Source organism: Ambystoma mexicanum, chromosome 1q, assembly GCF_040938575.1.
Source record: "Ambystoma mexicanum isolate Mex_15411 chromosome 1q, UKY_AmexF1_1, whole genome shotgun sequence".
Lineage (NCBI taxonomy): Eukaryota > Metazoa > Chordata > Amphibia > Caudata > Ambystomatidae > Ambystoma > Ambystoma mexicanum.
The window spans coordinates 909,779,360-909,806,409 of record NC_090922.1 but is presented as its reverse complement, the minus strand read 5'-3'; the positions used below and the strand labels follow the sequence as shown (position 1 = coordinate 909,806,409).

General features: G+C 41.7%; 1 protein-coding gene across 1 annotated transcript in view; it reads right to left on the bottom strand.

Annotated features, from left to right (window-relative positions):
- Window positions 1–27,050, bottom strand: part of LOC138521940 (putative ferric-chelate reductase 1) — a 381,139-nt gene that overhangs the window by 223,786 nt on the left and 130,303 nt on the right. Inside the window, exon 2 of the mRNA XM_069635115.1 lies at window positions 16,147–16,336. Within this exon, the coding sequence (XP_069491216.1) occupies window positions 16,147–16,336 (190 nt within the window). The remainder of the gene's footprint in view (window positions 1–16,146; window positions 16,337–27,050) is intronic.

The following is a 27,050-nucleotide window of genomic DNA, read 5'->3' as shown; positions in this document are numbered from 1 at the left end:
TTTTAAGGTACTGTTCAAATCCGGTTGTTTGTTTCGTCCGCCCATGGTGAAAGTGTTTTAAATCTTTCGCCAATCCGAGGGCTTTTCCTTCTCTACTCTTTTAAGTAACTTTTCTTCCAACCAACTTCGTTTTGAACTACTCTCAACTGTGTGATCCTCTCCAAAGACTCTGAACCATTAACATTGACCCAGGTCTATTGATTTGAATCCCAGTTGTAGTAAGCCTTTCCTAGATTGCCCTGCCTACTTACTTGTTGATGCTGCTTGATTTTGAATAACCGTGTCTTTCCCTCCCTTTTTAAATTACTGGATTACCATTTTGCTCACACTTCATTTTGTGCTTAACTTGTCCAGAATTCATTGGGTGGTGTGCAGTGTATTAAGATTGTGATTTTCTGCTGCTTTACTTAGTGAACTGTTTTAAAAATGATTGTGTAAATAAATGTATATTCTTTTACTCAGAAACCTTGAGTCAGTGTTTGTTTGAACCATAGCAATTGCTGTCCTTTGTGTAACTTCTGATACTGCTCACTTTACTCTTTAGATAAGTCTGGCAGCTCAGCCATCGCTACCACTTTACCGTGTAGTACAGGATTGTACCAAAGGTGGATTTGTACTGTCAAGTGTAGTCTTAATTGTGTGTGGTGTTCCCAAAGGGTACTGCATATGGTTCCGCCTAACACATATCAAAAAGTAAAAATGTTCATTCACAATCATGGATTTCCGATATAATGTTCCTGAATCATCAAAGCCAAAGCCAAAGAAATGTATCAAAATAAATCATAAGTTAATTTGTCAGTCCAGAAAAACCAAACACCCCTTGAGGGTCCGGAAATGAATGATAATTGGTTGGCCGAAAGACCAACCGCCTCATTTACAGTGTAAGAATATATATTCATCAGTCATTAGTTATCACGTAGCTATGAGTTCAACTAGAGTGAAGCCATTTTAAGAGGACCAGAATCCCCATTTTGTTTTCTCTCTCTGCTCTCTCTAACGTTGCCACTTTGCCTCATGTAAAACTGCTTTGCTGTAGATATTATTTCGCTTCAATGGTCTAAAGCTAAGAAACATGTTGAAACATTACACTGGAGAGCTAGACAGAAATGCCCGATTCCCTCCCTCACATATCCTTCAAGACAGGGAGCAAGACATTTAATGAGTACATGAATGCCAGCGAGTCTCCTGAAAGAATAGTAATATACGAAACTAGCATTTAAAGAGTTGAATTATGATCTCCTTTACGGCCCCCCTTTCTGAGCCCAGTGAGGCCCCGGAGAGCGGGCTGACTTCTAGAGCGAGAATCGAAATTTAGAGATAATGAGGCCTGGTATGTGCCAGTCTGTTACGCGCAGCTTGCCCATGAAAAACAGAAATGCTGTGTTCTCGCAAACAAAGAATGGTGTCTGTAAAACTGGAGATTGCAAACTGTTACTAAGGTGTCATATTTGTCACACTGGTCAATCATCGCCTCTAATTCAAAGGGAAATGAATTGGGGGTGGCATCAAATGTGTCATTACTGATGGTAAGATGCTCCGTTTGTATATATGTAACTGATGTACGTCTCGCACTCTCTTGCGTCCCCCGAGGTCTGTTAGACACACGTCGCGGGGCGTGGGACCACTTGGCCAACTGGGACTATTTTGCATTGCAATAAACCCTAGATTTTGGGAACAGAACCTTGTGTTTGGTGTATCTATTCGTGTGTGGTGACTGTGCCTTTTTTCCACATCCGAGGGTCCCTCAGGGACCCCTTCAAATTCACAGACTGGGGAGAGAAAAGAACAACAAAGAAAAACATGAATATGGAACTTGAGTTCAATTTTTGTATTGAATGTTTATATAACCTCCAACAATGTCACCTCTTGTGATAAAATCATGCTCTTTAGCCATGGAACCCTAAAATTATCCAGGTACAGTGAAGCAACCGCATTTCTCAACATGACCCAACTGGTTTGCTCTATCGTTTGCACTAGTATGTGTCCTATTCTAAGCACCCCACCAGTGTGCACTCAATGCACTAGTGTTATGTGTTGTTAATATTAAGATATGAGCAATCCATGCTCTAAACCATTATGGACCATGTGCTTAAATAGCTTAAACTCACACTTTGTCTTGTGATTCACTGGGATATTCTATATCATACTGGTTTCTAGTCTGTAAATCGGCTTAATCAATCTGAAATAGATATGGAATTAATTGAATTGCATGGCTTTTATTATTATTATGGTTCCCATTGTGTCTAATTGGAATGAAAATCGGTTTAATCACGAACATTCTTCTAAATCATTTGTTATTGCAATGCTCAGTCATATCAGCTATTAATCCGAGGAACAGTAAATGGGCATAATACAAATATGATGACGAATGTAATTAATAGTATGGATCTTCGCCTATTAGAGTCTCAAAATAAGCAGTCGGATCGGTTATTTTTATGTAGAACTGTAAATGTGCATAATAATTATGTGACAATAAAATGCATTAGTAATATAGCTCATCGTCTAGTATAGTAATAATTAAGCAACGTTGTCAGGAACGTCATTTGAGGGTCTTGGGTCTCCCTTGCTACCCCTAAAAAAAAGAAAGAAAAACTTGTTTTTCTTTTTTTTTTAATGGAATCTCCTTGGCTGTAGCCAGCGCCACATGGCTCTTTGTTTCTGGAGAGGCTTGCTAATTTGTTCAGGCCTCTTAACAAATAGTCTTTCTGGAATTCTATATAATAATTGCTCGACTCATTAAAGATTTATTTTAGGTACACTTCAGGGGTTGAGTCAATGATTTAGTCTGTTCTTAAACACCTCAAATTCCTAATGCAGACAAAAACTATATGTATTTTGCTTTTCGCAAGTTGCAGTTATATAGCACGTTTTTTTCTGCCGTTGTCTCTGATACAATCATCACAAGACATTCCATCTCGGTGTCCTCGGTCTCTTGACAAAATCCTTGTGCCTAAAAGCTTGTGTACAGTGTAGAAATGTTTGACCATGGCACATCAAGTGGCCTTTGATTTCGTTGTGCCACAATTAATGTTTTGCTATAATGTGTTTATCTTTCCTATCTCTCCAGTATGCTATTCAGGATGTTTGTTTGCATGTATGAGGTAACAAGTGCCCAGAGTATGGGATGCGTGTGAGTGTGCTGCTTTCCCTGCGCTACTCTAAATTCTTTAATACACAGTTATGAACCCTACCAATGGTATGCATTTTGCCAACCTCTGAAGCCTGAAAAGTAGATCCACTCAGGCTTGACATGTGGTCAACTTTGCACCAGACCTGCAGATGAACTGGCCCGCTGTTAAATCTGAGTTACCAGTTTATTGGTATCCACTACAAAGTGTCATTTGCTTTCTGACTTTCAGAACATTCAGACATGTAATCATTTTATTATAGCTGGTAAGATAGCTATAGCTGTTAAGATAGCTCAGTGCGTTGAGCACTCGCTGTTGCAATGTGTGTGTGATCTGCAGGTTGCAGGTTTGAATCCCTGCAAGGTCAACTTATCCTTCTGAGGTCTATGAATGAGTCCCAACACAGGTTGGGTGATATTGTATGTATATTTGCTCTATATAAAACACTTAAGCATAAGTACTATATAATAACGCATCATTATCATTCAGCCTTGGACTTCCACTTGTATTCACAGTAATTTGGTAATATGGGCCTATACACACTGATATTAACAATACATATGGTGATTCATTCGTATGAAATGTATATCACATTTAATTGATATTGTAACCATATTTATCACAGTGCACTTAGGAACAATGCTATGTGATGCCACTTCCTATTTTGCGAAGGTGTGAAAGGTTGTGTATCATCCCTTCCCGTGATGTCACTTAGGGGTGGGGTTAAATTACATCACTTCCCGTAATGTCATTAGAGGTCAAGAGGCATGTGATGTCCCTTCTGCGACCCATGGCATTTTGGTGAAATGACGTCCCTGAACCTTGTCTTATGCAATTTAAGTTGCCTTACATATTTATGGTAATTTATCTTCTTAGTGAAGTTACCTGTTTATAAAGGATTTCCTGCAGGGAGCATCCTTCCGCATTCGGCGTACCACATCTTTCATAATCGCGGCTGCAATTTTGTTTAATTTAAATTGGCTCAGGTGACATCATACACACGTGACATCACTTCCTTTCAACAATATAAAAATTGCTGCAAGTGAGCATCAATGTTTATTGTTATTAAATTCCTCAAAGTTCAGTATAAAATAACCTGGTGCACCTTTTAAAACTAAAACGCCTTACAGGATATTGTTTCGTGGAAATGCCTCACTGTTATGTCCCCAACATGGCAACTTTTTTTGATTATAACGTAGCACCATTTATACCTAACTCTTATATGATGTTTACAATTAAAGTGTCACCATGTTAAAGCATTAGTCATTGAAATTCCAATCTTTTGCTGCCACTAATCATACATTCTCTCCATATTCATTCCCCTCATGTGCTGGCAGGTATATGTACGCGATGAGCATGCCTAATGTATAATGGTCTATGCTCAAATTCCATTCACCATAGTTAACATAGCTATGTTTTAGCAGTAAAGTATCCTTCCGTGTACAGTAAAACAAAAGACAGGCTACTAATAATATCATATTTATCATCATATTATTATTATGCTCATTCACAGTTCTGCAGAATAATAACTCATATGACTGAGCATTGCAATCAAAAATTGATTTAGATGAATGTTGGTGAGTAAACACATTTTGTATTCAATTGGACACATTAAGAACCATAATAATAGCCATGCAATTCCATTCATTTCACATCTATTTCAGATTAATCAAGCCAATTTACAGACAAGAAACCAGTATGATGTGGAATAGCTCAGTGAATCACGGGACAAAGGGTGAGGTTGAGCTACTTAAGCACATGGTCTACAATAATTTAGAGCATGGATTGCCCACATACTAATATTAGCAGCACATAACATTAGTGCAAAGAGAGCACACTTGCGGGGAGTTTAGAATATGACACTGCACACGATACAGCACAAAAATTGGGGCATGTTGAGGAGTGTGTTTGCTTCACTGTACCTAGATCGTTTTAGGGTTCTGTGGCTAACAAGCATGATTTTATCACAAGAGGTGACAGTGTTGGAGGTTATATTACTTTTCAATGCTAAATTTGGACTAAAGTTCCACATTCATGTTTTATTTTTCTTTGCTGTTCCTTTCTGTCCCTGTGAATTAACTTATTATTTATGTTTATACATTTCTTAGGCTTTGATGATTCAGGAACATTATACAGGAAATCCATGATTGTGAATGGACATGTTTTATGTTTGATATCCTGTAATAAGTTTGAGGAATACACAAATGTCAATGAAATATGATGAGTGCCTCAAATTGATTATACGCCTTGAGGAAGTCAGAGAAGGTTGTAACACGTGTCAGCTAGAAATTTAACAGGCACAGGAACAGTATATGATTTCATTTGACATTGGAGACTTTGGGAATAAATTATCTAACATATAGTTATTGCACTAGCGCATTTACTTAATTTGACTCATTTGTCTAAAGTTTAATATGAGAAATAGGTGTATGGCAACACCTATGTTAACTAGGTTTGCAGCTATTCACACTAAATTCATAGAGGAAGAATTCCACACTGAGCGCACTTTAAATCTGTTATTGCCCCCCTGCCGTATCACGAGTTTGCAAGTTCACTGGAATTCCTTTCATTCAACAGTCATTCCGAAACCGAAAAACGCAAATTAGTCAAGAATTTCTGATACAAAGACAGAGGTTACCAATTAATTATAGCCTCAAATGATAACAAGCAAAGTTCATACTGAATAGCAGATGCTGGGACACCGCTGGGTAGGGCTAAAGCCCTGTGTGATATAAAGCCTTTAAAGGAGGCAGAGCTATTTTTATCTTTACTAAAGATCATCTCGGCTCTGTATAGTAGACAAGCAACCTTGGTTTTGAAATAATTCAAAATTGGTGATAAAGAAATGTTGCCACATTTTGAGTCACAAAGATTACACCTTTTACATAAAGTGTTTTGACCAGTGTCCGATTATTAATTTTCTTTATTAATTTAGAACCAATACACAAGTGGTCAATGGACACTAACTTAGACTTGGTTAATTTCCAGATAAAAATCAGACATTTCTTTGAAAATGAGACTACCATGACATTTATTTTAGGAATATTCATTGCCAAATCATTTGCAGACATTTAAGAGGCTACGGCAGCAAGGGACCTTTGTACCCAAATTGGGGTTTGATCCAAGATGACATGGTCATCAGTGTAAGCCAACCAATGAAAGGATGCTGAGCCCAATTTTGGAAGGGAATGCACACATTTTTAGTGTTTTTCAGGTCAGATGTGTTTAGTTTAAATAAATATAGTACCAGGACACAGCCCTGCCTCATCATCTCAAATGTAGAGACCTTCTTGGACATGCAAACCTTCCTAACTTGTCTGGCCTGAAGTGAAGCACTGGGGGCAGATTCCTTAGCATGTCTAGTAAATAAGGTGGACATCCACATTCAAATAATGTATGCTTCAGCTTACCTTTTCAAAGGCCATAGATAAATCAATAACGCAACATATAGCGGCTGGTTATGCCTCCAAGTTTGAGTGTATAATTAGTGCAGGAGGAGCCTGTTTTGACTAGTTTCAATTCCATTTCTAAACCCAAATTGAAATACATCTACTCTGTCCATTCCTCAATCTCCTTCAATACAATGGATGCATAAATCATGCTGCTAAAATCTAGTAACCTTATAGGGCCGTAGTTGAATGGAGAAAAATAAGCACCCTTTTTAGAAATGGGAATCAAATACACAGATTTCCGCAAAGCTGAGAATTGTCTAGCAGCAAGATTCTTATGAAAAGCCAGCACTACATGTTTAGCCCATATTGATGGATTATCTTTTAGTGTTATATTTGTAAGGCCATCAGGGCAAGCATCAATAGATGTATTAGATTTGATAATTAATACTAAAATCTAATCCTGAGTGAATGACAGCTTCCATTCAGGTGTTCCCTAATTCATAGTACAATCCACTATGTTTAGTTGCATTTGTAGACAGTAGAAACATAGTCTCTCCACATCGTTTCGGTAGTTGGATTTACTTCGATAAAAGATTGAGCCTGTCTCGTTGCAACAGGCTCAGTTTATGGGCTTTCAGTCAGTTCATAGAGTTCTGTTTTAGCAATTTCTGCTCAGAAACTATAAAGTATGCTAGTAACTCATTTTTACAGCTCTGAAAATTAATCTAAAAACAAATAATTTTAATTTACGTGGGTATCTGCCTTTTAACCCCAGTACTCTGATTAAATCATAAAAGATTAGATTAAAAATGTTTCAGATTTCCTCGGGTGAAAACAAATGAGTAGATTTAATATTTGGGAAAGTATCTACTAAATTCAGCACTTTGGCATGAAACATTTGAGTGGCCTGATTTGACTAATCAGAGCACCCGACAGGCCAATTGGCTGATCTTCAATGAACTGTTCTGAAGAAAAGGTACAAACTAGAACCAAATGATCTAGTCCAATTGAATACATTTTTCAAAAAGAAGGGGTGGGAAAAATCAGTCTGTATTTCAGAAGGAATTCCCCCTTTTCCACGCGGGCTTGGCAGGAATATCACCATGAATATGTCCATTAACACGCCTCTGGCATCCATTGCACTCATCCAGTTTGCTCCTTGAAGTAATTGATTACCACTCACATCACTGAGAGGAGCATCAATATTATAGGGTCAGATTGGCCACAACTACAACAATTTTAGGTTTCCAGCCATCAACACTGATGCAGATTTAGGGTGTGAGGAGCATTCACTTAAAATCATCGATAGCTTAGTAAGCAGGTGCCAATTACATTCTGAGGCGGGCTTCCAGTGCACTTTAACAATTAAAAATTCCATATCCCTAGTAACTTCTTATAACGTGTTTTAAGAGTAAGAGCCAGTAGACCAGTAATATCTGCTGAGAATATTGGACGGCAGTCATTTATCCATGCCACCAACAAACCACCTGCCGGTCTACCCTTGCTAACTTTGTGGGCAGGCTGTATAAAATATATGTATCCATCTATGCAAAGCATCTCCCTTGACCAGACCTCTTTTAGCATAATAATATGAAATTCATTAAACTTGAGGGAGTCTGAATTAACCTTGAGCAAATGTGAATTACCCATTGAGTTCCAAGAGAGAACCTTATCTAAATTCTCATTAGAAGATTATGATGAACAGATAATGTTTTTGGATGCTCAGATGCCAGGGTAGATGGTATTCATGATCAATCCTTCAGGAGAAAATTATCATATTGATTATGTCACCAACGACCTCTACCTTAATGCCAGTAAGACTGAGATCCTCCTCATTGGCACTCCTGCACCTTCCTTTCTTATCACTCTCTGGCCGGCTTCCCTTGGCCATCTCCCTGCTCCCACTTGTGAGGCCAAGAACCTCAGGTTCATCTTTGACTCCTTACTTTCCTTTTCTCCACACATCTCTGACGTCTTTAAGAAGTCAAACCACCAACTGCACCCCCTCAGAGGTATTCTCCCCTTCCTCCCCTTGCCCCACAAGCTTGCTATCTCTAGAGCTCTGGTTCTCTCCTGGCTGGACTACTGCAACATCTTCTTTCTAAATCTGCCTGCTACTACTCTCTCCCCTCTGCAACTCATCCAGAACTGGACTTCAAGACTTGTCCTTGGCCTCCAGCCCTGGGATTATATCTCTCCAGTTCTGAAATCGCTTCACTGGCTCCCAGTGGCTGCAAGGGTTAAGTTGAAGACACTTTGCATTGTCCACAAGGCCTTCTGCAGCCTGGGGGTCTGCAATACCTTCAACTCTGCCTTCGGAAATACCTTCCTACTCAAGCTCTTTGCTCCTCCGCCTCCAGGTCCCTCAGGGTCAGTTGCATCTCCAAGCAACGGGTTGAGGGTAGATCACTTTCTTCGGTGGGGGTCTACCTCTGGTACCGCCTCCCTGCCTCTCTTAAACTTGAGGAGAACACGTTCCGGAAGCAATTCAAGACCTTCCTCTTTGCTTCTGCCGTCTCTCTTCCTCTCCCCTGCTCCTCTCTGTCTGTTTCAGGACCAGCTACCCTCTGATTTTGGGCCCAGATCCCTGCCCACCTACCCGCATACCTGCATTGCCACCTGCCAACACTTGGGTCTATATCTGCAAACCTACAGTCCCCTTCCTGCACTTATTAGACTTATTAGACACCGTTTGTCTTCACCTTATTATTGCACTGCGACCATCTGGCTGCACTACCTGTTGTTGTTTAGATCATGTGTTCAGCACTTTCCACTCCCCCTGCCACTTGCCCCTTGCACTTTCCCCTTCTCCCTCTCCCCTGCAACTTGCACGTTCTCAATGTCACTGGGCTTGAAAGATCGTCGTTTTGTCCTCCCTTGTACCCCTCCCTTGCCTTGTCGCACCCTGAAACATGTGTGTATTGGCGCAATATAAATAAAATATCATATCATATCAATAATGCAAATGGATCTTCTTTTTGAGACTCTCGAGGACAAAGGATCTTCAAAGAGTTTGTAGTTTTCAGAAACCTAGGAGTCATGGATTGATGGCTAAAAATTGAGTTTACATTGGATGCAGCCCCTCCCCTCATCCGTGAAGGGGCCAATGCGTCATAACCCAAAGCCAAAAGAATAGCCACATCATTCCACAACATGTCCATGACCATTTTAGACTTCAGGGAAATCAACACTGAATAAATTCATTCTTCCACGATAAATTGTACCTATTCTGTGTCACTACAGTTGATTGTCTGCAGTTCAGGGATCTCATGTAGAAATGTGAGGATATTACGCTATTCAAAAAAGGTCTAATTGAAGAATAAACTCTAAAATGAAGGTACATGTGGAAGCCGGACATAAGTGATTCAGGACAGGAAAATCAGTAGGGGTTTTCTTATTGCAGGAGTAACACAAGAAGACAAGGTAACATGAACAGGTGATAGCTGATTATTTGTCAGTTGTAGATCGATGCCACTGCAAACTCATTTGATTGGAGTGAAGACTTTACTTTTCGTATTCCTGGTCGCTGACACTTGTGGACCTTCAATTAAATTATCATGCATGCTCCATTGGCTTAGATACACTTCTTTAGAACGCAGTTGTTCACCTAATAGATAGGGCCAGATATCAGAGCAGCTGCTGATATCCCTGTTCTTCTTCGCTTTGTCATTAGATTGGTAAAAATCAATAATTGATATGTTGACATTTGCAAAACCAGAAATTGACCAGTGATTACAAACATTAGAACCTACAAAATAACCATGCTGATCAAATCACAATTTTGCACATTAATACAAATAAAGACAGAAAATAATTTCATAAAATGTCCTAAAGCCGAGAAGTATTACAAAGATGTTTGTCATTATTAGATCTCCATCAACCAATCCACAAATTAGCATTTTATTTTAGCCCAACACCTGGCCTCAACAATGTTTCCCTTAGTCACCAAGCTTTCAAAAGATAGTTTTGAGCATCACTGCATTTTTGTACTGCAGGGCTAAACCAAAGCAGTTTCAACCATCTCTTCCTTAAGTTATAATAAAGAGAACAGCTAGGAATAAAGTGTTTCAGGTTTTACAGTGTCCCTACAATACTATCAGAATCAGCTGAAGAACTAGCCACCCATTTTACATGAAACGTGCCCAATGGAAGAATTTACAATCTCATTTTAGCAAAAAGCACATAAATGTAGGAAGGTTCCATCTTAGCTATATACAGTTCTGTCTTTGTTTTGATTTTCAGATAATAAGACAGAATGCAGCTAGATTCACTAGGAATCCAATTTTCCTAACCATCCATGTCTTAGCAGTCTTCATTCTGGCTTTAGTTAGAGGTAACATGGATCTAGTCTAAACCCATATGTTGTTTATCTCGAAGGCAATAGACATGTTCCTAATCTGCCTCAACTAGGGGGTATCTTAGGCACCAGCAGGGGACAAAAAGCATTAACATTAAGAGTCCTCTTGTAATCAATCTAAAGTGGTGAACTCCAAATGTTTAGGTAATTCGATATTTCTCTTAACATTGATTCAAAACGTATGCTTCAAATTCAGCTTTTGAGTTTGAGGCAGATAGACGAAGTACTCTTAGGTAAGATTTAAAATGATTGTATGATCGAATTCTCGATCTTAAAACATCTGTGAGGTCTTGGCTCTATACACAGCTAGGACTGATTCAATTGCCCTCGTGGAGCAAAACAGACACTTAATTTTACTATTTCTTTTGATCTCTAGACCTTTTTGCAAACACAAATCCTGAAAAAAATAATCAATGTATGTGAACCTATCAAAGTCATGGAGATTAGTACTGCTTAATCCACACACATCAATGTGCCAATCTTAGGAAGCTAACATTGGCCATCTAATTCAAACTGATTAATAAAGGAATTGATAAAGAGTACAAAGAGCAGGGGAGCCATTACACATTCCAGGTTTATGCTGACATCTACAGGAAACCTTCTCATTGTTTCCCCTCCATTACCATAGCAAACAGTTGCATTATTGCTGCTGTAATGGCCCTCCACCAATATCGGGCTATAGTTGGTTACCTGGGACTGTATTGAATGCAGAACAATAAGTACGGGTAGATTTGTTTCTTTAATATGCAACATTTCTCTCAGATCAAATTGGGTTGAAATAGTTGGTCTAGAGAGCTCATACCTTTTTGAAACCCCACTTCATATGATTAGAATGTTTTCCTCCACGTATACAAGATGGTTCAGAAAAATCATAACAAAGATTTTTGCAAAGCTATCAAATAGCGAAATAAGTCTGTAATTGGAGACCTCGGCCTGTTGCCCTTTCGATATATTGGTACAATAACGTCCCCTTCCAGTTTTTTTGTGTAACCCTTTCTGGCAATCATTTTATTTAAAAGTTTGGTCAAGACAGGGGCCCAGAATGAGAGTTCAGTGCAAATAAAATCCACATGTATCAAGTTGGGGTAGGTGGTCTTTGCCCTTTTTGCGACACTATCACCCAGAAAACAAGATGGTATTACTTTCTAATACAGCTTGTACTTCCTTGATACTAACATCATTGACCAAATTCCCCATCCTTTCACAAGCCTGATTTGATGATATTGTACACATTCTCCATTCCCAAATTCCCATGCAATGTTGAACAAGCATAACCTTAAAGTAGATTTTCATATACAGACAGCGTCCTCAGGACACCCCCATTTTGTTTATTTACGAACATTTCAGAACACCGCGAGTGTTCTTAGAACAGTTTCAGCTTGCTTGGGAACAAAATGGACAGAGTACTCAGGACACACCCTTTTCAGTTATTTACGGACATTTCAGGACACGGCAAGTATTCTTAGAACACTTTCAGCTTGCAAGTGAACAATACGGACAGCGTCCTCAGGACACCCCCATTTTGTTTATTTACAAACATTTAGCGGACACCACGAGTGTTCTTAGAACACTTTTTACGAACATTTCAGGACACAGCAAGTGTTCTTAGAACACTATCAACTTGCCAGCGAACAATACGGACAGCGTCCTCAGGACACCCCCATTTTGTTTATTTACGAACATTTCAGAACACCATGAGTACTCTTAGAACACTTTCAACTTGCAAGCGAACAATACAGACAGCATCCTCAGGACACCCCCATTTTGTTTATTTACGAACATTTCAGGACACCGCGAGTGTTCTTAGAACACTTTCAACTTGCCAGCGAACAATACGGACAGCGTCCTCATGACACCCCCATTTTGTTTATTTACGAACATTTCAGAACACCGCGAGTGTTCTTAGAGCAGTTTCAGCTTGCTTGCGAACAACACGGACAGCGTCCTCAGGACAAACCCTGTTCGTTTATTTACGGAAATTTCAGGACACCGCGAGTATTCTTAGAACACTTTCAGCTTGCAAGCGAACAATATGGACAGCGTCCTTCACTAAGTAATGTGAATGAGTCAACCATTACTGACAACCCAACTAACAAATGCCTGAGTCTTAAGTATTTGAGTTTCCTGTAAGATGTGTTTCTCTTCTAAATACTCTGCTTTCCATTTTCACAGAATACTGTGCTCTTTTCTAAGACCTTCATCTTGGAGGTTAGAAGAATACATTCTACTGCTGTCATATGTATTGATGATGCTCCTTTGGTATCTATTGTTCTTCATTCAAGTGTTCCTGATTCATTTGAAAAACACATGCAATACTGGGTGTAGGTTTGTTTTCATACTTTTGATTGGTCACTGGTGTGCTCCACACTTCATCTGTTTTTTTCTGCCTTTCAGAGAATTATGATGTGGTTGTACTGAACAAACCATGCAATAGATGATAATCCGGCCGTTGCTTTTCTATAAAAATAAGGTCCATCAGTCTAATCAAGAACCCGCGGAATTGCACATTTGTGAAATCAAGTTCTCTAAGCAGCTACTGGGCCTTCAAGGCTCAGCTCCAAATTTTGCAGTTCATAACAAATTGGGGGTAGGTTATCTTGAAGATACCTGGTGACTTGTGCCATTGTTTCATTGGCTTTGCACATGGTGCAACTCCAAGTTAGGATTGATATGATATGATTGGTCATTTATAACGCGCCTATACACATGTGTTTCCAGGCACAACAAGACAAGGGAGGGTACTGAGGGAAGACAGGATAAATGATCTTACTAGGCCTTGTGTCATTCAGATCATGCAAGTGCGGTAGCGCAAGGAGCAGGGGAAGGGGATGGGAGATGTGAGAGTGAAAGGGAAAGTGTGAACAGAGCAGCATTGCTCGGAGTACGTGCAGCCAGTGCAGCGCAGCACTGTGTAAGTGCACGGAGGCATGTGGATTGTAAAGGTTACTGTTACAGCCCCTAGTGCGTTACAGACCCAGAAGCAGTGTGGGGGGGATTGGTCATTAGGGAGTCTGGTACCTAGAGAAAACTCTGAGGGTATCCAACTAACCTGACAGCACAGCATGCAGGTAGGTCAACAGGGGAGGAAGAGAGAGGAAGCAGAGGAGAAAAGGAAACTCTTGAGCTGCTTCCAGAACTTCAGGTGGTCCGGTTCAAGTTTGATATGGCCAGGGTTGGCCGTTCCAGAGGGACGCACCTGCAGAGGAAAGTGATCTGCCACCTATTCTCTGCCTGGAGAAGGAAGGTATTTAGGAAAACAGTGCTGGATGTAGGGAAGGCCCTGGCTCCAGGAACCTGTGGACAATGCAGAGGGTCTTTAACTTGATCCTTGTAGCCACCGGGAGCCAATGGAGAAATTTCAGAGCTGGAGAGATACATTCCCTGGGCTTGAAGCCAACGATAAATCTTGCAATCCTATTCTGGATTAGTTGCAGAGGGTGGACAGTAGAGGAACGCAGATTGAGAAAGAGGCTGTTACAGTAGTCCAACCTAGAGACAACCAGGTTTCTGGAGATAATGAGCTTCTGCGAAAAGTGAGAAAAGGAAGAGTACATTTGACGAGGTGCAGCTGGTAATGGGCCTTCTTGGAAAGGTCTGTGATGTGAGGAGAGAAGGAGAGAGTGGAGTCGAAGATGACCCCAAGGTTTGTTGCCTCACACGAAGGCAAAGGAAGAGGGCCCAAGGAGGGTGGCCAGAGTGAGAGAGGGAAAGCGGGAGCAGAGGTCCCGATTAGAAGGATCTCTGTCTTACCAGCATTAAGGCAGAGATCAATAAAGCCCCACCACTCCTGAATCGTGGATAAACAGACAGGAGTGAACAAGAGAGGGGAGGAGGCTGTAGGGAGCCTGAAAGAGAGCTGTGTCTCATCCGCATAACACTGAAAGTTGGAGTAGAAGGTAGCGATTAGGTGGCCCAAAGGGACCATTTACTGATTGAAGATTGAAGACATATACTTAACATAGCTTGTTATAAAAGCCCTACTGAATAGAGATGATCGGTGGAAAATTCAGTGGTTACTCTTTGTTCATAAACAATTGACATTATTACAGTTCTCGCTACCCTTTTCTGCATGTAATACCCTTCCAATAGCTCAAAACAATGCATTTAAGGCCAAGCTCATTCAAAGGGTTAGAGACCGGAGAGAATCGTCAGAATTTCAGGTTAATGCAAATATAATGCTTGCAGCAATCAGCCAGATTGCTATATTAGAGCCCTATCTTTTGGAGCCACAGGAAGTTAGATAGGTGGCTGTTACCAAGAGCCAGATTTAACTGTGTGTTGCTAAGGTCAAATACAGCTAGATGGATTGGGTGTCCTGATACCACTGGTTGTCCTCTTTGCGGGGATCAAGTTGAAGATTTTTTCACTTAGTTCTGTTTTGTCCGGCCTATCGGCATATCAGACAGGTTAGAATCATTCCTGTATTAAGACATTTCAATTTTATACAATGTCGCCCAGCCTGATATTTTCTCCTTCTGGCTAATTCTCCTTATGTCTTGTGACATTTTGAGTTTATTTTAAAAAGGCTACTACTGTCAGGAAAATTGCAATTTGTAATCGGCTGTGAATTGTCACATGTATTTTATACTGCCACATATTGGCATGGTTTTGGACCTATTCAAGACCTTGACCAGAATGTGGTTAATTGATTTAATGGATGTTCTTTTTTTTTTTTAGGCTTCGAACTGTATGCCATTTTTGCAAAATGAATATAGTTGAAATAGAGAGACCTTTTGCATGATGTGCACAATTTGCATATTTTGTACATTTAGAACGATGCTGTATTTTATTTGATTGTAATTGATATGATTTTATGTTTTCTTGTAAGACTTTTATGAGCTATTGGTCGAAAGAAAGTGAATGATAATGATGAAAATGAGTTGTGAATTGAGCAGCCCAACACTTGTCTCCTCATCCCTTTTAGCTGGATTCCAGAATCAACCACCTTTGGATCTACCTTTAAGCTTCAGAAATGGCCACAGCATTGACAAACATATGGCACTGCCTCTCAATAAGGGTGCCATTTGTTTCGCCGGGGAACTTAAACACGATTTAAAACACATGCACTGTTTCACAGAGTTGTTCACAAAGTTCAGTGAAGCACATGTTATTCTCACATTCAAATATTTCACTTTTTAGGTAAAAGAACCCATTTCATACTCCGTGTATAGTGGATAGGTTGTATTACATGTGAATGGTGGCCTTCAAATAAACAAACACATGGATATTCTGGCAAAAGTATTTATTGATTTTTGGCACCGGACCTTACCTGAGATTTTGTCACCAACTTTGAACACGGTCTGATTGACGGTTATGTTATAAGGGGCAGGTGAGGTCTGTGCTTTAACGCCATGATTTGGTTCCATGGAACTGCAGGCTGATTGAACTTTCCCATTGGGATAGGCGCACACATGCATAGGGAACAGCAGCCCCAATATCCAGTAAAGAGGAGACTCCATCTGTGGGCACAAATAGACACGTTATCAATTATTGCACATATTGAAACCCTTTATTGTTTGATGGTGTTGAGTCCACCTAAAGACACATTACAGAAAGCACTGCCAGATATTTGTTGAATTTGATTTGTTAATGTCAGGCATTTCTGTAAGAGGGAGGAGGGTGCGTGGGTGGCAGGGTTTGGGGAAGGCTAGGTGAACCGTGCTGACCAGATGCAAAGTGAAGGGTGTTCTTTGAAGGAAAAAAACTGCAGCATACATCATTGATAACTTTAAAACGTCAAAAGGTAACGTTGGTTGCTATCCTGCAAGACACGTAGATCCCCTCATCAGGCCGGTACGATTTTAATGATAATCGTATAATAGTAGTAAAATGTTTGCAAGATTGCACATTGATTTTTTTTTTGTTGCATTTTACGGTTTGATGTTCATCATTTTTTTTAAAACAGAACACCTTTTTTTTCTTATGAAAAACATGTGTAATCTTTTCAATCAGTGTCTATTAGTTTGTCATTGCTTCAAGCATGCCATTCTCCAATATCAGAGGCAGTCAAAGTGACTAATGCTTCCAAACAAGCAGTTTACACTTTAGCCTTTAAATACTATTTGTATTAATGAATACATTACAAAATACACGACGTGCAAAGTTGATTTAAAGCAAAATATATTTGGGGTTTTATGTCTGAAAAATCAGTAAATCAGACTGCAAGATCCCAACTGCAACATCCAGACCTAACCTCAGTCTGTATGCCTTTGCAGACACATTTGTTAAGGGAAGGTGCGAACACATTTAAGATATCTTCTTTTTCGACATTCCTTTCTTTAGATGTGTATTTAAGTTCCATGAAAGCTCGCCATTATCTCTGCAAGTTCAGAATTATGTTGGCATCCCACCACATTTTGAGCCATAAAATTTGCAAATCGTGCAGCTCTTTTGCCTGCATTCACTTTAATCACCAATTGATTAGAACAGAAACGTTTTTATGGGAGGGCAAAAGGGGCACTTGCCCAGGGCCCCCACCTTGGAGGGGGCCCCCACAAGGCTGCCTGATTAAAAGTAAGATTCCATTGTTCACCAGACTTAAATAGCACACACCAGGAGATTTTGCGGCATTCTGCTAAGGCGCAAAACATATTGCCTGTCTGTTTTGACAAGTACATTTTGCCTTGATCAATTAATCATGTAATATTTTGTGTTCATTGTGGAATACATAGATTGTGTGTCCAGTATGGCACAACTTCTGTAGCATTATTTCCTTCCTGTGGGAATTATGTTGATCATGTGCAATAGCCAAAGTTGAAATCCATATTGATAAATTGAGTGCCACAGTGGTTCAGTAGTTAGCTCAGTGTGCTAAGCACTCACTGCAGAGATATGTGTTCATATGAAAGATTAGTAGAGCACATTCCAGCAAGGTTGGCTGAACCTTTCCTATGTCTGAAGTGTATAAACCTACCTGCATATGTACTTGGTTTTACAGCATAAGAGGTGCTATTATCAGCAATGGTCCTGCACCGGATAGGGGGTGCTATAAATACTAAGATGCCATTCGTATGGTGAAGGTCTAGAAATTGGTTTGTTCAGATGTGTTCTAAAACCTAGGCAATCCTCTCCAAAGATGAGCATAAACTATTATTCCAAGAGGTGAATAAGTATCCAAATTCAAGACTGTTGAACCAAAGTGTTCATGCTTGTATCCTGGCTTTGCAAGCCGATGATACAGTGATCCTGGTCAAATCATATAATAACTCTTGCATTACTGTGCTGTCTTCTGTGAGGTTTGCTGTCTTGCATGCTGGTGGCATCATTTAGCTCATTACTTGATATTTCTTCTTATGTAGGCCATTTGAGTGGAAGGGGTGGTAGACGGGAGAGAGCGGATCAGATGTTGTAGCCCTTAGGCACGCATATTTTAAGGTCACCGTGTTTGACACAAAAAACGTTTTGCTTTTTGTATAAAAGTCAAATGTTTTTCTGCACGTGTAGAAATGACAATTTCACAAGCATTGGGCCTCATTACGAGTTTGGAGGTACCCATGCCAAAAACGGCATGGCTACCCCCAAACCAGGGTCCGGGTCCCGCAAAATGGGAACAACCGGGCCATTCCGACCTTTGCATGCCCAGTAATTCCCATTCACAGAACCTGGACCTAGTAATAATACAACATATTTACAATAGAAAAATATACAGTATTGATGAGCAGTCACTTTGATCAGCACTACATTAATGAGCATTCACTTTCAGCCACAGGATAGTGTTGGCCCTGAAGTTTTGGTAGGGAAGGTCAGTTCTTAATGTGTGGGGTAGAGAGTTCCACAATTTAGCTGTTTTCACCGGGAAGCTGTTACCACCGATAGAAGAGCGATTGAAATTGGGAAAGAAAGGCAGTCTTTGTAGGCTGTTCTGGTGGGCCTCAGGGACTGTTGTATATGGAATTTGTTGACCAGGTACGAAGGCGCAGCATTATTAAGGGATTTGCGGGTAAGTGACAGGGTTTTTAGGTGGATTGATTTTATCCAAAGTTGGCAGCCAGTTGTTCTGACGGCTACTCTCAGTGATGTGGTCTCTTCTGGAGATGCCCAATGCCGCCCTAAGGGCATTATTTTGTAGAATTTGGAGTTTCCTAATGGTAGCTTTGGTTGCCCCGAGATAGAGGGTGTTGCAGTAGTCCAGACGAGACAGGATAAGGGCTCTGGCCAAGGTAGTGCAGCTAGTATCAGGTAGAAAAGGTTTGGTTGTACGGATAAGTTTGCACACAAAGGCCGTGGAAGATGCCAGAGAATTAATCTGTTTTTCAAGTGAGAGTTTAGAGTCGAGGTAAAAGCCTAGTGTCTTTACCTCGTGACCTACTTTAATGCTGATGCCGTCAATTAAGAATGAAGAGTAGACCGGTCCTAGTTTTTTTACGCTGGAGGTAGTGCCTAGGATGATAAGTACAGTTTTATCATCATTCAGGCATAGTCTGTGCGTGGCCTCCATGTCTGGATGATGATGTACACTCTATTCACCAAGGCCAAATCCTTTTCATAATCCCCAGAAAGTGGAGGAGGATCTGGGTGTCGTCTGCATAGTTAGTGTAGGCAACGCGGAGAAGATCCAGATCATCGAAAAGGGGCTTGGTAAAAATGTTTTACAGCATAGGTGAGACACAAGAGCCCTGGGGGATGCTACAGGTGATTGGTATGGGATCGGCGGCTGCAGTAGGCGAGAAGACCCTCATGGTTCTGCCATTTAGAAAGGATCTAATCCAAGTAATTGCCTTATCAGAGAAGTGAGCAGCCGAGTTGAGATGGTTACATAGGATAGTATGATCAACCAAGTCGACGGCGGCCGAGAGGTCTAGGAGGAGGAGTAGAGCAGCTTTACCGTTATCTCTAAACTCGTCTGCTTGGGTCTTGAGGTCGATACGAGCTGTCTCTGTTCCATGTTGGGGACGGAAGCCAGATTGTCTAGCTCCTAGTAAATGGTGTACTTCCAGGTGTTTTTGAATTTGTACATAGGCAACCTTATCCAGAATTTTTAGGAGGAAGGGTACTGTCGTGATCGGCCATTAGTTAGTCGGTACAGATAGGTCGAGAGTAGGTTTTTTTAGCAGAGGATGTACCCAAGATTGTTTCAGATTAGTGGGGATGGTGCCAGGGAAGAAGGACGCGTTGACAAGCTTTGTAATGAAGGGAGAGAGGTCTTGGGCTGCATCTTTGATAAGCTGTGCAGGGCAGAGGTCACCCTGACAGTTAGATGGTTTCAAGGACAGGATGATTCTTTCCACTTCCGGGATAGTGGCTTTAGAGAAGTTGAATTGGGTAGATTCGTTAGCAGTCATGCTTTCCGTTGTTTTAGGAGTGGAGGAGTCATTTAAGGATGCTCTTTTGCGAGAGATCTTATGTTGTAGGGTGGACATTTTATTGGCTAATGCATTTTGAATCTCTGAGCACCCTTTTTTGTCTTTGATGCATATGTGAAGTGGTTTGATGGGAGTCTCTAATTCTTTGAGGATAGAAAATAGTTCCTTTGTGTTAGATTTAGCTTGGGATATACGTGTGTCAAAAGAAATCCGTTTTGCTAGGCATATTTCTTTTTTATAGAGGGAGGAAAGTTTGGTGAATTTAAGTTTATTAGCTGCCGAGGGTAACTTTTTCCAGGCGGCCTTGCAGTTTCTTTTTTGTTGTCTAAGGTTTTTTTAGTGCAGTATACCAGTTGTTGAAGTGAGTTTTAGGTTTACTTTTTCTGAGTTTGGAGGGGACAATCAGATCCAACGAGGTAGTCATCATTTTGTTATATTCTTCAACCAAGATCTCAGGATCTAAGTTGTCTGGGAGCATGTTAAGAATAGGGAGTAAGGCAGGGATAAGCCTGTCCGTAGTAATGCTCTTTCTTTTATTTCTGGTTATCGTAGGTGGAGCCCTGATAGATGGTAATGGTGGGGTCTATTGGTGGACAGCATGAATGACACAAGGTGGTGATCAGTCCAAGCTAGAGGTGAGATAGTGAGGATATTAGCTTGACACTTGAAGTCTGCCACCCAGTCAAGTGTTCTACCTTTAATATGGGTAGGTGCGTTGCTTCTTTGGGTGAAGCCTAGTTCTGAGAGAGTGTTGAGTGTAGTCAGGGCAAGCTGTTCTAGTGGGTCATTGAAGCCCATGTTCAAGTCTCCAAGTAGAAGTGCTGTGTAGAACCTTTAAGGTTACTGGACAGAATGGTAGTAATGTCGTCATCAAATGTTCCAGGGGGAGCCGGGGGGCGGTAGATCAGGTGGATGTTAAGGGTTTGGGCATTAGAAAGTGGAACTTTAACAGAAAGCAATTCACATGAGGGGACATCAATCGGGGTGGACAGTCTCATGGAGAGGCTACATTTGTAAATAATAGGGATGCCGCCTCCTCTAAATTTGGATCTGTCATGTCTCAGTATGGAGTAACAGCCTGTATTAATAATACAGGCTGCATACCTTCCCGGATGCTATTGATAAAAAAGTATCCTGTTTTTATACTAGAAGATAAGTAACCTCTTCATAGATTGCTAATGTTGGCCTTCAAATGCTACTTGTTTATCATTCTGATTAGAGCAAGAATGAAGAGGGTAAGGGGACTTAAAGGGAGTGAACATGCTTATTTTGAATGCTGCAAGGCAGCATATCAACATAAAGGTTATGATCGGGTTGGGGGGGCACCAGATATTCTTGATCACTTAATTTCTTTGGTTAGGTGGATGGGGGCCCCCAAGATGTCCATGCCCAGGGCCCCAAAAATGCTTAAGATGGCCCTGGATTAGAACAGTTTTTGTCTGCAAAAAGATACATATCTAAAACAAAAAACGCTTCACAGCAGTCATTTTTACTTTTCATTTATAAAAATCTTTGGTTAAAACAAGAAATCTGTGTTGGCAAGGAATGGAAATTTGGAGGCTACTTTCTAAAACCTCTTAAATTTCATGGTGGGGCCTGTTACATTTGCAATGCAGTGTAAAAAGCGCCACTCCATACAGTTTTCCTAATTTGCACAATAAAGTTAAAAAAAAGGTGTAAAATACGCCTAACTCACTTTTACACCTTCTGTTTGCACCTTGCAGAGTCAACTGTGTAAAGTCCCCCTGCCATTTACATTGGGCTGGCAGCATTTAGAATGGATTCCTACGGAATCAGTTTGCTTTTAGCAGGTGTAAATAGCACATGGACTCCTAGGAATCTACTACATTACCACCACCAGCAAAATCAGATTTTGGAGTGGGTGGGTCGGCGGAAACCATAATTCCACTTTGTGCATTCCTCTGCCATACACATCAGGTAAAGTCTGGTGTAACGAAAAAAGCATGCACACACGTTGTAAGCACATCTTTTACAAATGCGTTTTATGCTAAGCCACGAGGACAATTACTGTTTCCATAGTGTCAGTTCCTCTTTCGTGACTTTAAGCCACTCAGATTGGTCGGAAAGAGATCATTTCCGGAGCTGTCAACTCACAGCACATGCTAACAGTCATTGCTGAATATATGTAAGCACCACAGACAACGAAATAGGAAATGTAAATATCTCCTGGCAGGTTGAGTGTCATCATAGCCGCTGTGGAGTGATAGATGCACAACAATAAATGTCATCTCTGTGGGTTACATTCTATTGATTTGCATTACAATTAAGAGAGTGTGATTTGTACACAACAGGCTAGAGAAGACTGTGAATGATTGTGGCAATAAGACCCTCAGCGGCAGGCCAATTACCGTGGGCGATATTGGCACGCCGCCGAGGCTCTTATAGCCATTAGTACCCCGGCCCGTTAGACCGGGGTACTAATGGCATTTTTTTCTGTTTTGGAATGCTGCCACGTTTCGAAACAGAAAAAAAAAATAGTTGGAAAAAAAATGTAGTCCGTTTTCCCTTTCCATGGCGGCCATCGGGAGCGGACGCGCTGGGAACAGAAGTGTTTCCAGCGCGTTCGCTCCAAGAAAAGAAGAAAAAAGAAGGTAAGTGGCGTTGGGAGGGGATAGTTTCCGGGGGAGGGGAGTGGAGGAAAAAAAAAACGTACCTGAGTCCCCGGCGGGGGACGAAGGCAGTCTATGGGGAGGCTCGGAGCGGGGATTGCCCCATTTCGAGCTTCCTCATTGGCTAAGGGGCTGCCACGCCCCTCGCCAGGAACAGAGTACCCAGCATGCATGGCATATACGGGAATACCGTGTGGTATGGCTCAGAAAAGAGCCAATCCACATGTTGTATTCCCGGTGCGCAGCACGTGCCGGGTACTAATGTGAGGTAAGCTGCTGTGAAACTTTCTTTATTTTACCATTTATTATTTCAGTCACATTTTGGATGGTGTTATTTTTAAACGGTACATCAGAAACTACCATTAGAAGTATGTATTTGTATTTATATTTTAATTCATTTACTATAGGGCCTACAACTGGGTGCTTTACAAAATGTAACGTATTCAATCATAGCAACGATGAAGGGATACAAAGAGAAAAAAAACACAAGAAACCAGAAAGTACTGCTTTGATAACCCTAAAACAGTCAGTGTGAGGGTCAGGCAACCCAATGAATTGTCACCTGACAAAAACAACCACTATCCAACCAAGCATACATTCAAAAACTCCAGTCCAGGAATCCAGATAAAAAGAAAAGGCAGAACGGGAGTAAAAATGCATCCCAGCCTTCCACAGACAAACCCAGCCTGGTCAGATTGAATTCAGGGCATCAGACTCTAGGCACCAGCCCACCATATCCGCCTTAGGTAGTCCTGAGGCAATACACACATGGAGCTCAAAAACGGGGGAAGGCAGTGACAAGAGTCAACCTCCAAGTCCCAGGAGTGAACAGTCAGCGGCAGCAGCCATCTGACACGGGGAGGCAGGTCGCCATCAGTCAATCCCTGCATACAGCGGGGGCACCAAAAGACACCAGCAGCTCTGCGCAGCTCCTCGTGCTCCAGCCCAGGACAACAGGGTAGAGCAATCCCACAGCCGCCAACACAGCTGCCGAACACAGCTGCCAATCATGCCAACAACAGCCAGCAAACCAGGACTGGACACCACCAACACCGCCCATCTCCTCACGGTCCACTGTTCCACCTCGGCACCCTTTCACAACTTCAGCCACCACCCAGACACTGACCACCACAAAGTTTAGCATTGCCCAGGCTGCATTTTCCTCAGGCACCTCAAGCTGTTGCAAGCTGCGGCATCGCCAGGAGCAGGGACCCTTGTTGCAACTCTCACAGTGGCCATATTCTTATGTTGTCTACCGTTATAGTAGTTTTATACATTTCACACAGGACGCCATATTTAAGGAGCAGTGAGACTCAACGGTTTGAAACCTCATTATTTTACTGGGAGACACATGTGAATGATGGTTAGGTAAGTTGTTCTGAATTTCACTTTACCCTTGATTTCAAGTGGCCATACAAGAGGAGGTGTGATAGAGATGAATTGACCGTTGCTTAGGTTCTTTCATCCAGAATATAAATTCTTTTGAGGGTGAGACTACATGGATGCTTTATGCGAGGTCCTCTTTGATGTTATGGGACAGTACACTGTGAAAGGATGAAGGTGGACCTCATTATTTATGTTGCCAATACTTAGTTTCACATGAGAACGTGGTTATGGCAGTGGAAGGCCTTTTCCAAGTGGATATAGGTGAATGGGACATTCTTTTTTTTATTATGACACAGTAAATTACAATAGTCATTTATTCTTTGGATTCTTTAATGTCCTGACTACACTTGGCTAAGCAATGTTTTTTAGAACCACGACTTTATCTTATATTTGGAGTTTGTCTATCAGAATAAACCTGTAAATTACTAATGTATGGGAAGACTTAAAATTACGAGAACAAAGCATATATTTTCTCTGTATAGACTATGGCCCTCATTCTGACTCAGGCGTTAACGGGTTTACGGCGCCGTAAACGGCGCCGACCCTTAACGCCTGATTACAAGGTTCCCTTTGCGGGATGGCTTTTAACGGCTGGTTTTTTTGCAGCCGTTAAAATCCATGCCGCAAAGGGACCTTGGCGATAATTACGGCACCGTAATTTACGGTGCCGTAATTATCGCCTTTCCCCATTCCCATTATGCCCTATGGGGCGAAAATCGGAATGGGGAAGGGTAAAATGGGAAATGGGGATTTACCGCCCCACTCACCTTGGAATGGGGCGGTAAATCCACCAACCACCATGGCGTAAACGTAGTTTATGCCATGGTGGTAAGGGTACGACCCAGGCGGTAACTTACCGCCTGGGTCGTAATGAGGGCCTATATCAACATATGGATAGATACTTACGGACAAGTTCACAAAAGATTTCTGACATTCTGTCCCCTCAAGAGTGTAAGCACTCGATAATCTGATTAAGGGCCAGTCAATGTTATCAAAGAAGCCGAACAAGAAGGTAACATAGTTATTCTTAATTGTATTGTATTGTTTATTTATTTAGCGCCTATACACAGGAAGTGTTTGAAAGCACTCAAGGAGGGTGGGAACATGGGGAAAAAACAACAGTCGCTCAGAGCCCTGGAAATTCTGAGACGATAATAGTCTGCACAGACAGAGTGAGTGTGTAAAATACATTTAACAGTTGAGACACAGCAAATAGGCCTGACAGCGATTCTGCAGTTTTACCAGCTCAATTAAGGGGAGAAGACAAGCGAGAACAGACAGACGACCTTCAGGCACATTGAATTTGGATTGTGCAAGTGCATGACGGTCACAGGGAGGGGGGTCCAAGTGCACACAGTTGGCGGAGACTGGGGTAAGTGCAGAGAGAGACACTCTCTTGGGTTATTTCTAAGTGAAGGTGGGTGAGTGTAGGGCCCTGAGGCAAATGCGATAGAGGACTAGCCGGGGTGCCCGGGACCGGCGAGACTCTGAGATACACCAGGTGGTCAGTCAGCAAGCTGTAAGGAGGAGGAGGGAGAGATAGAGAGAGCTAGGGTAGAGGGAGAGCAAAGGAAGAGGAGAAGAGGAAGGTCTTGAAGAGTTTCCAGGAACTTAAGAAGGTCAGGCTCAAGACGAAGGGCGGCAGGGAGTCTATTCCAGAGGGAGGCACCTGCTGAGGATAAGGATCTTCCTCCAAATATCTGCTTAGAGAACAGGCTCACTAGCACGAGGTTGGAGGTATATGAGCGGAGGGCTCGTAAGGGACAGTATTTAGGTAGGCGGTGTTGCAGGTAGTTAGGTCCCAGGCCCCAGATGGCCTTGTGGATAATGCAGAGGGTCTTGAACTTGATCTTTGTAGCCACGGTGGAGCCAGTGAATGGATTTCAGCACCTGAGAAATGTGGTCCCTGGGCTTGAGGCCAAGGATAAATTTTCCGGTTCTGTTCTGGATGAGTTGCAGAAGGCGCAGGGCAGAAGAAATGAGGTTGAGGAAGAGGTTGTTGCAGTAATCTAGCCTAGAGGGAACCAAAGCTCCAGAGACAGTGAGCCACTTGGGGAAAGTGAGAAAAGGTAGAGTACCTCTGAAGAGGTGTAGCTGATAGACTTGTTAGAGATGTCAGAAATGTGAGAGGAGAAGGAGAGAGTGGAGTCAGAGATCAACCCAAGGTTTTTTGCCTCGCAGGTGGGTTCGGGCTCAGGGCCAAGGGAGGCCTGACAAAGTGAAAGTGGGAAAGTGGGAGCAGGGCTCCCAATGCAAATGATCTCAGTCTTACTGGCATTGAGGCAGAGGTAATTTGCAGCACACCATGACTGAATAGCGGACAGACAGTCAGATATGAGCGAGGAGGGGGCGCTGAGGGTAACCTGAAAGATAGTTGCGTGTCATCTGCTGTTAGGGAGCATTCCCATAAATGGCTGATTTCCCTTACCTAATGAGTCCCTCAGCAGCTTTGCTGGATTTCTAGGATTTATTTTTTTCACCTAGTAAGAGTGTGAGCCTTTTTCCCACTCTTGCATGCGTTTTGCTGTGTGTGTTTTCACTTTTTGTGTGATCTTGAGCTCTGGAGCCTCACCTACTGCAAGGCCTCATATTTGTATGTGTGTTACACAGCACCTTCAGTGCAGTGGCACAGGGTTGTCTTTGAGACTTCCCACCAACTCTATTTTCTGGGGCTGACTACTGTCCCGCAGAAAAGGGTGAAGTTGTCATTAACTTTACCTTAGTTATTTTAAACTACAGACCCAGTACACCCCATCTTCCATGGAGTATTAAAACGGGTTAACTCTTATCCCTGTTTGTCTGTTCCTCTTAGAGCGTTGTTTCGCTCCCTTTACATTAAGACTTGGCTGGTGGCA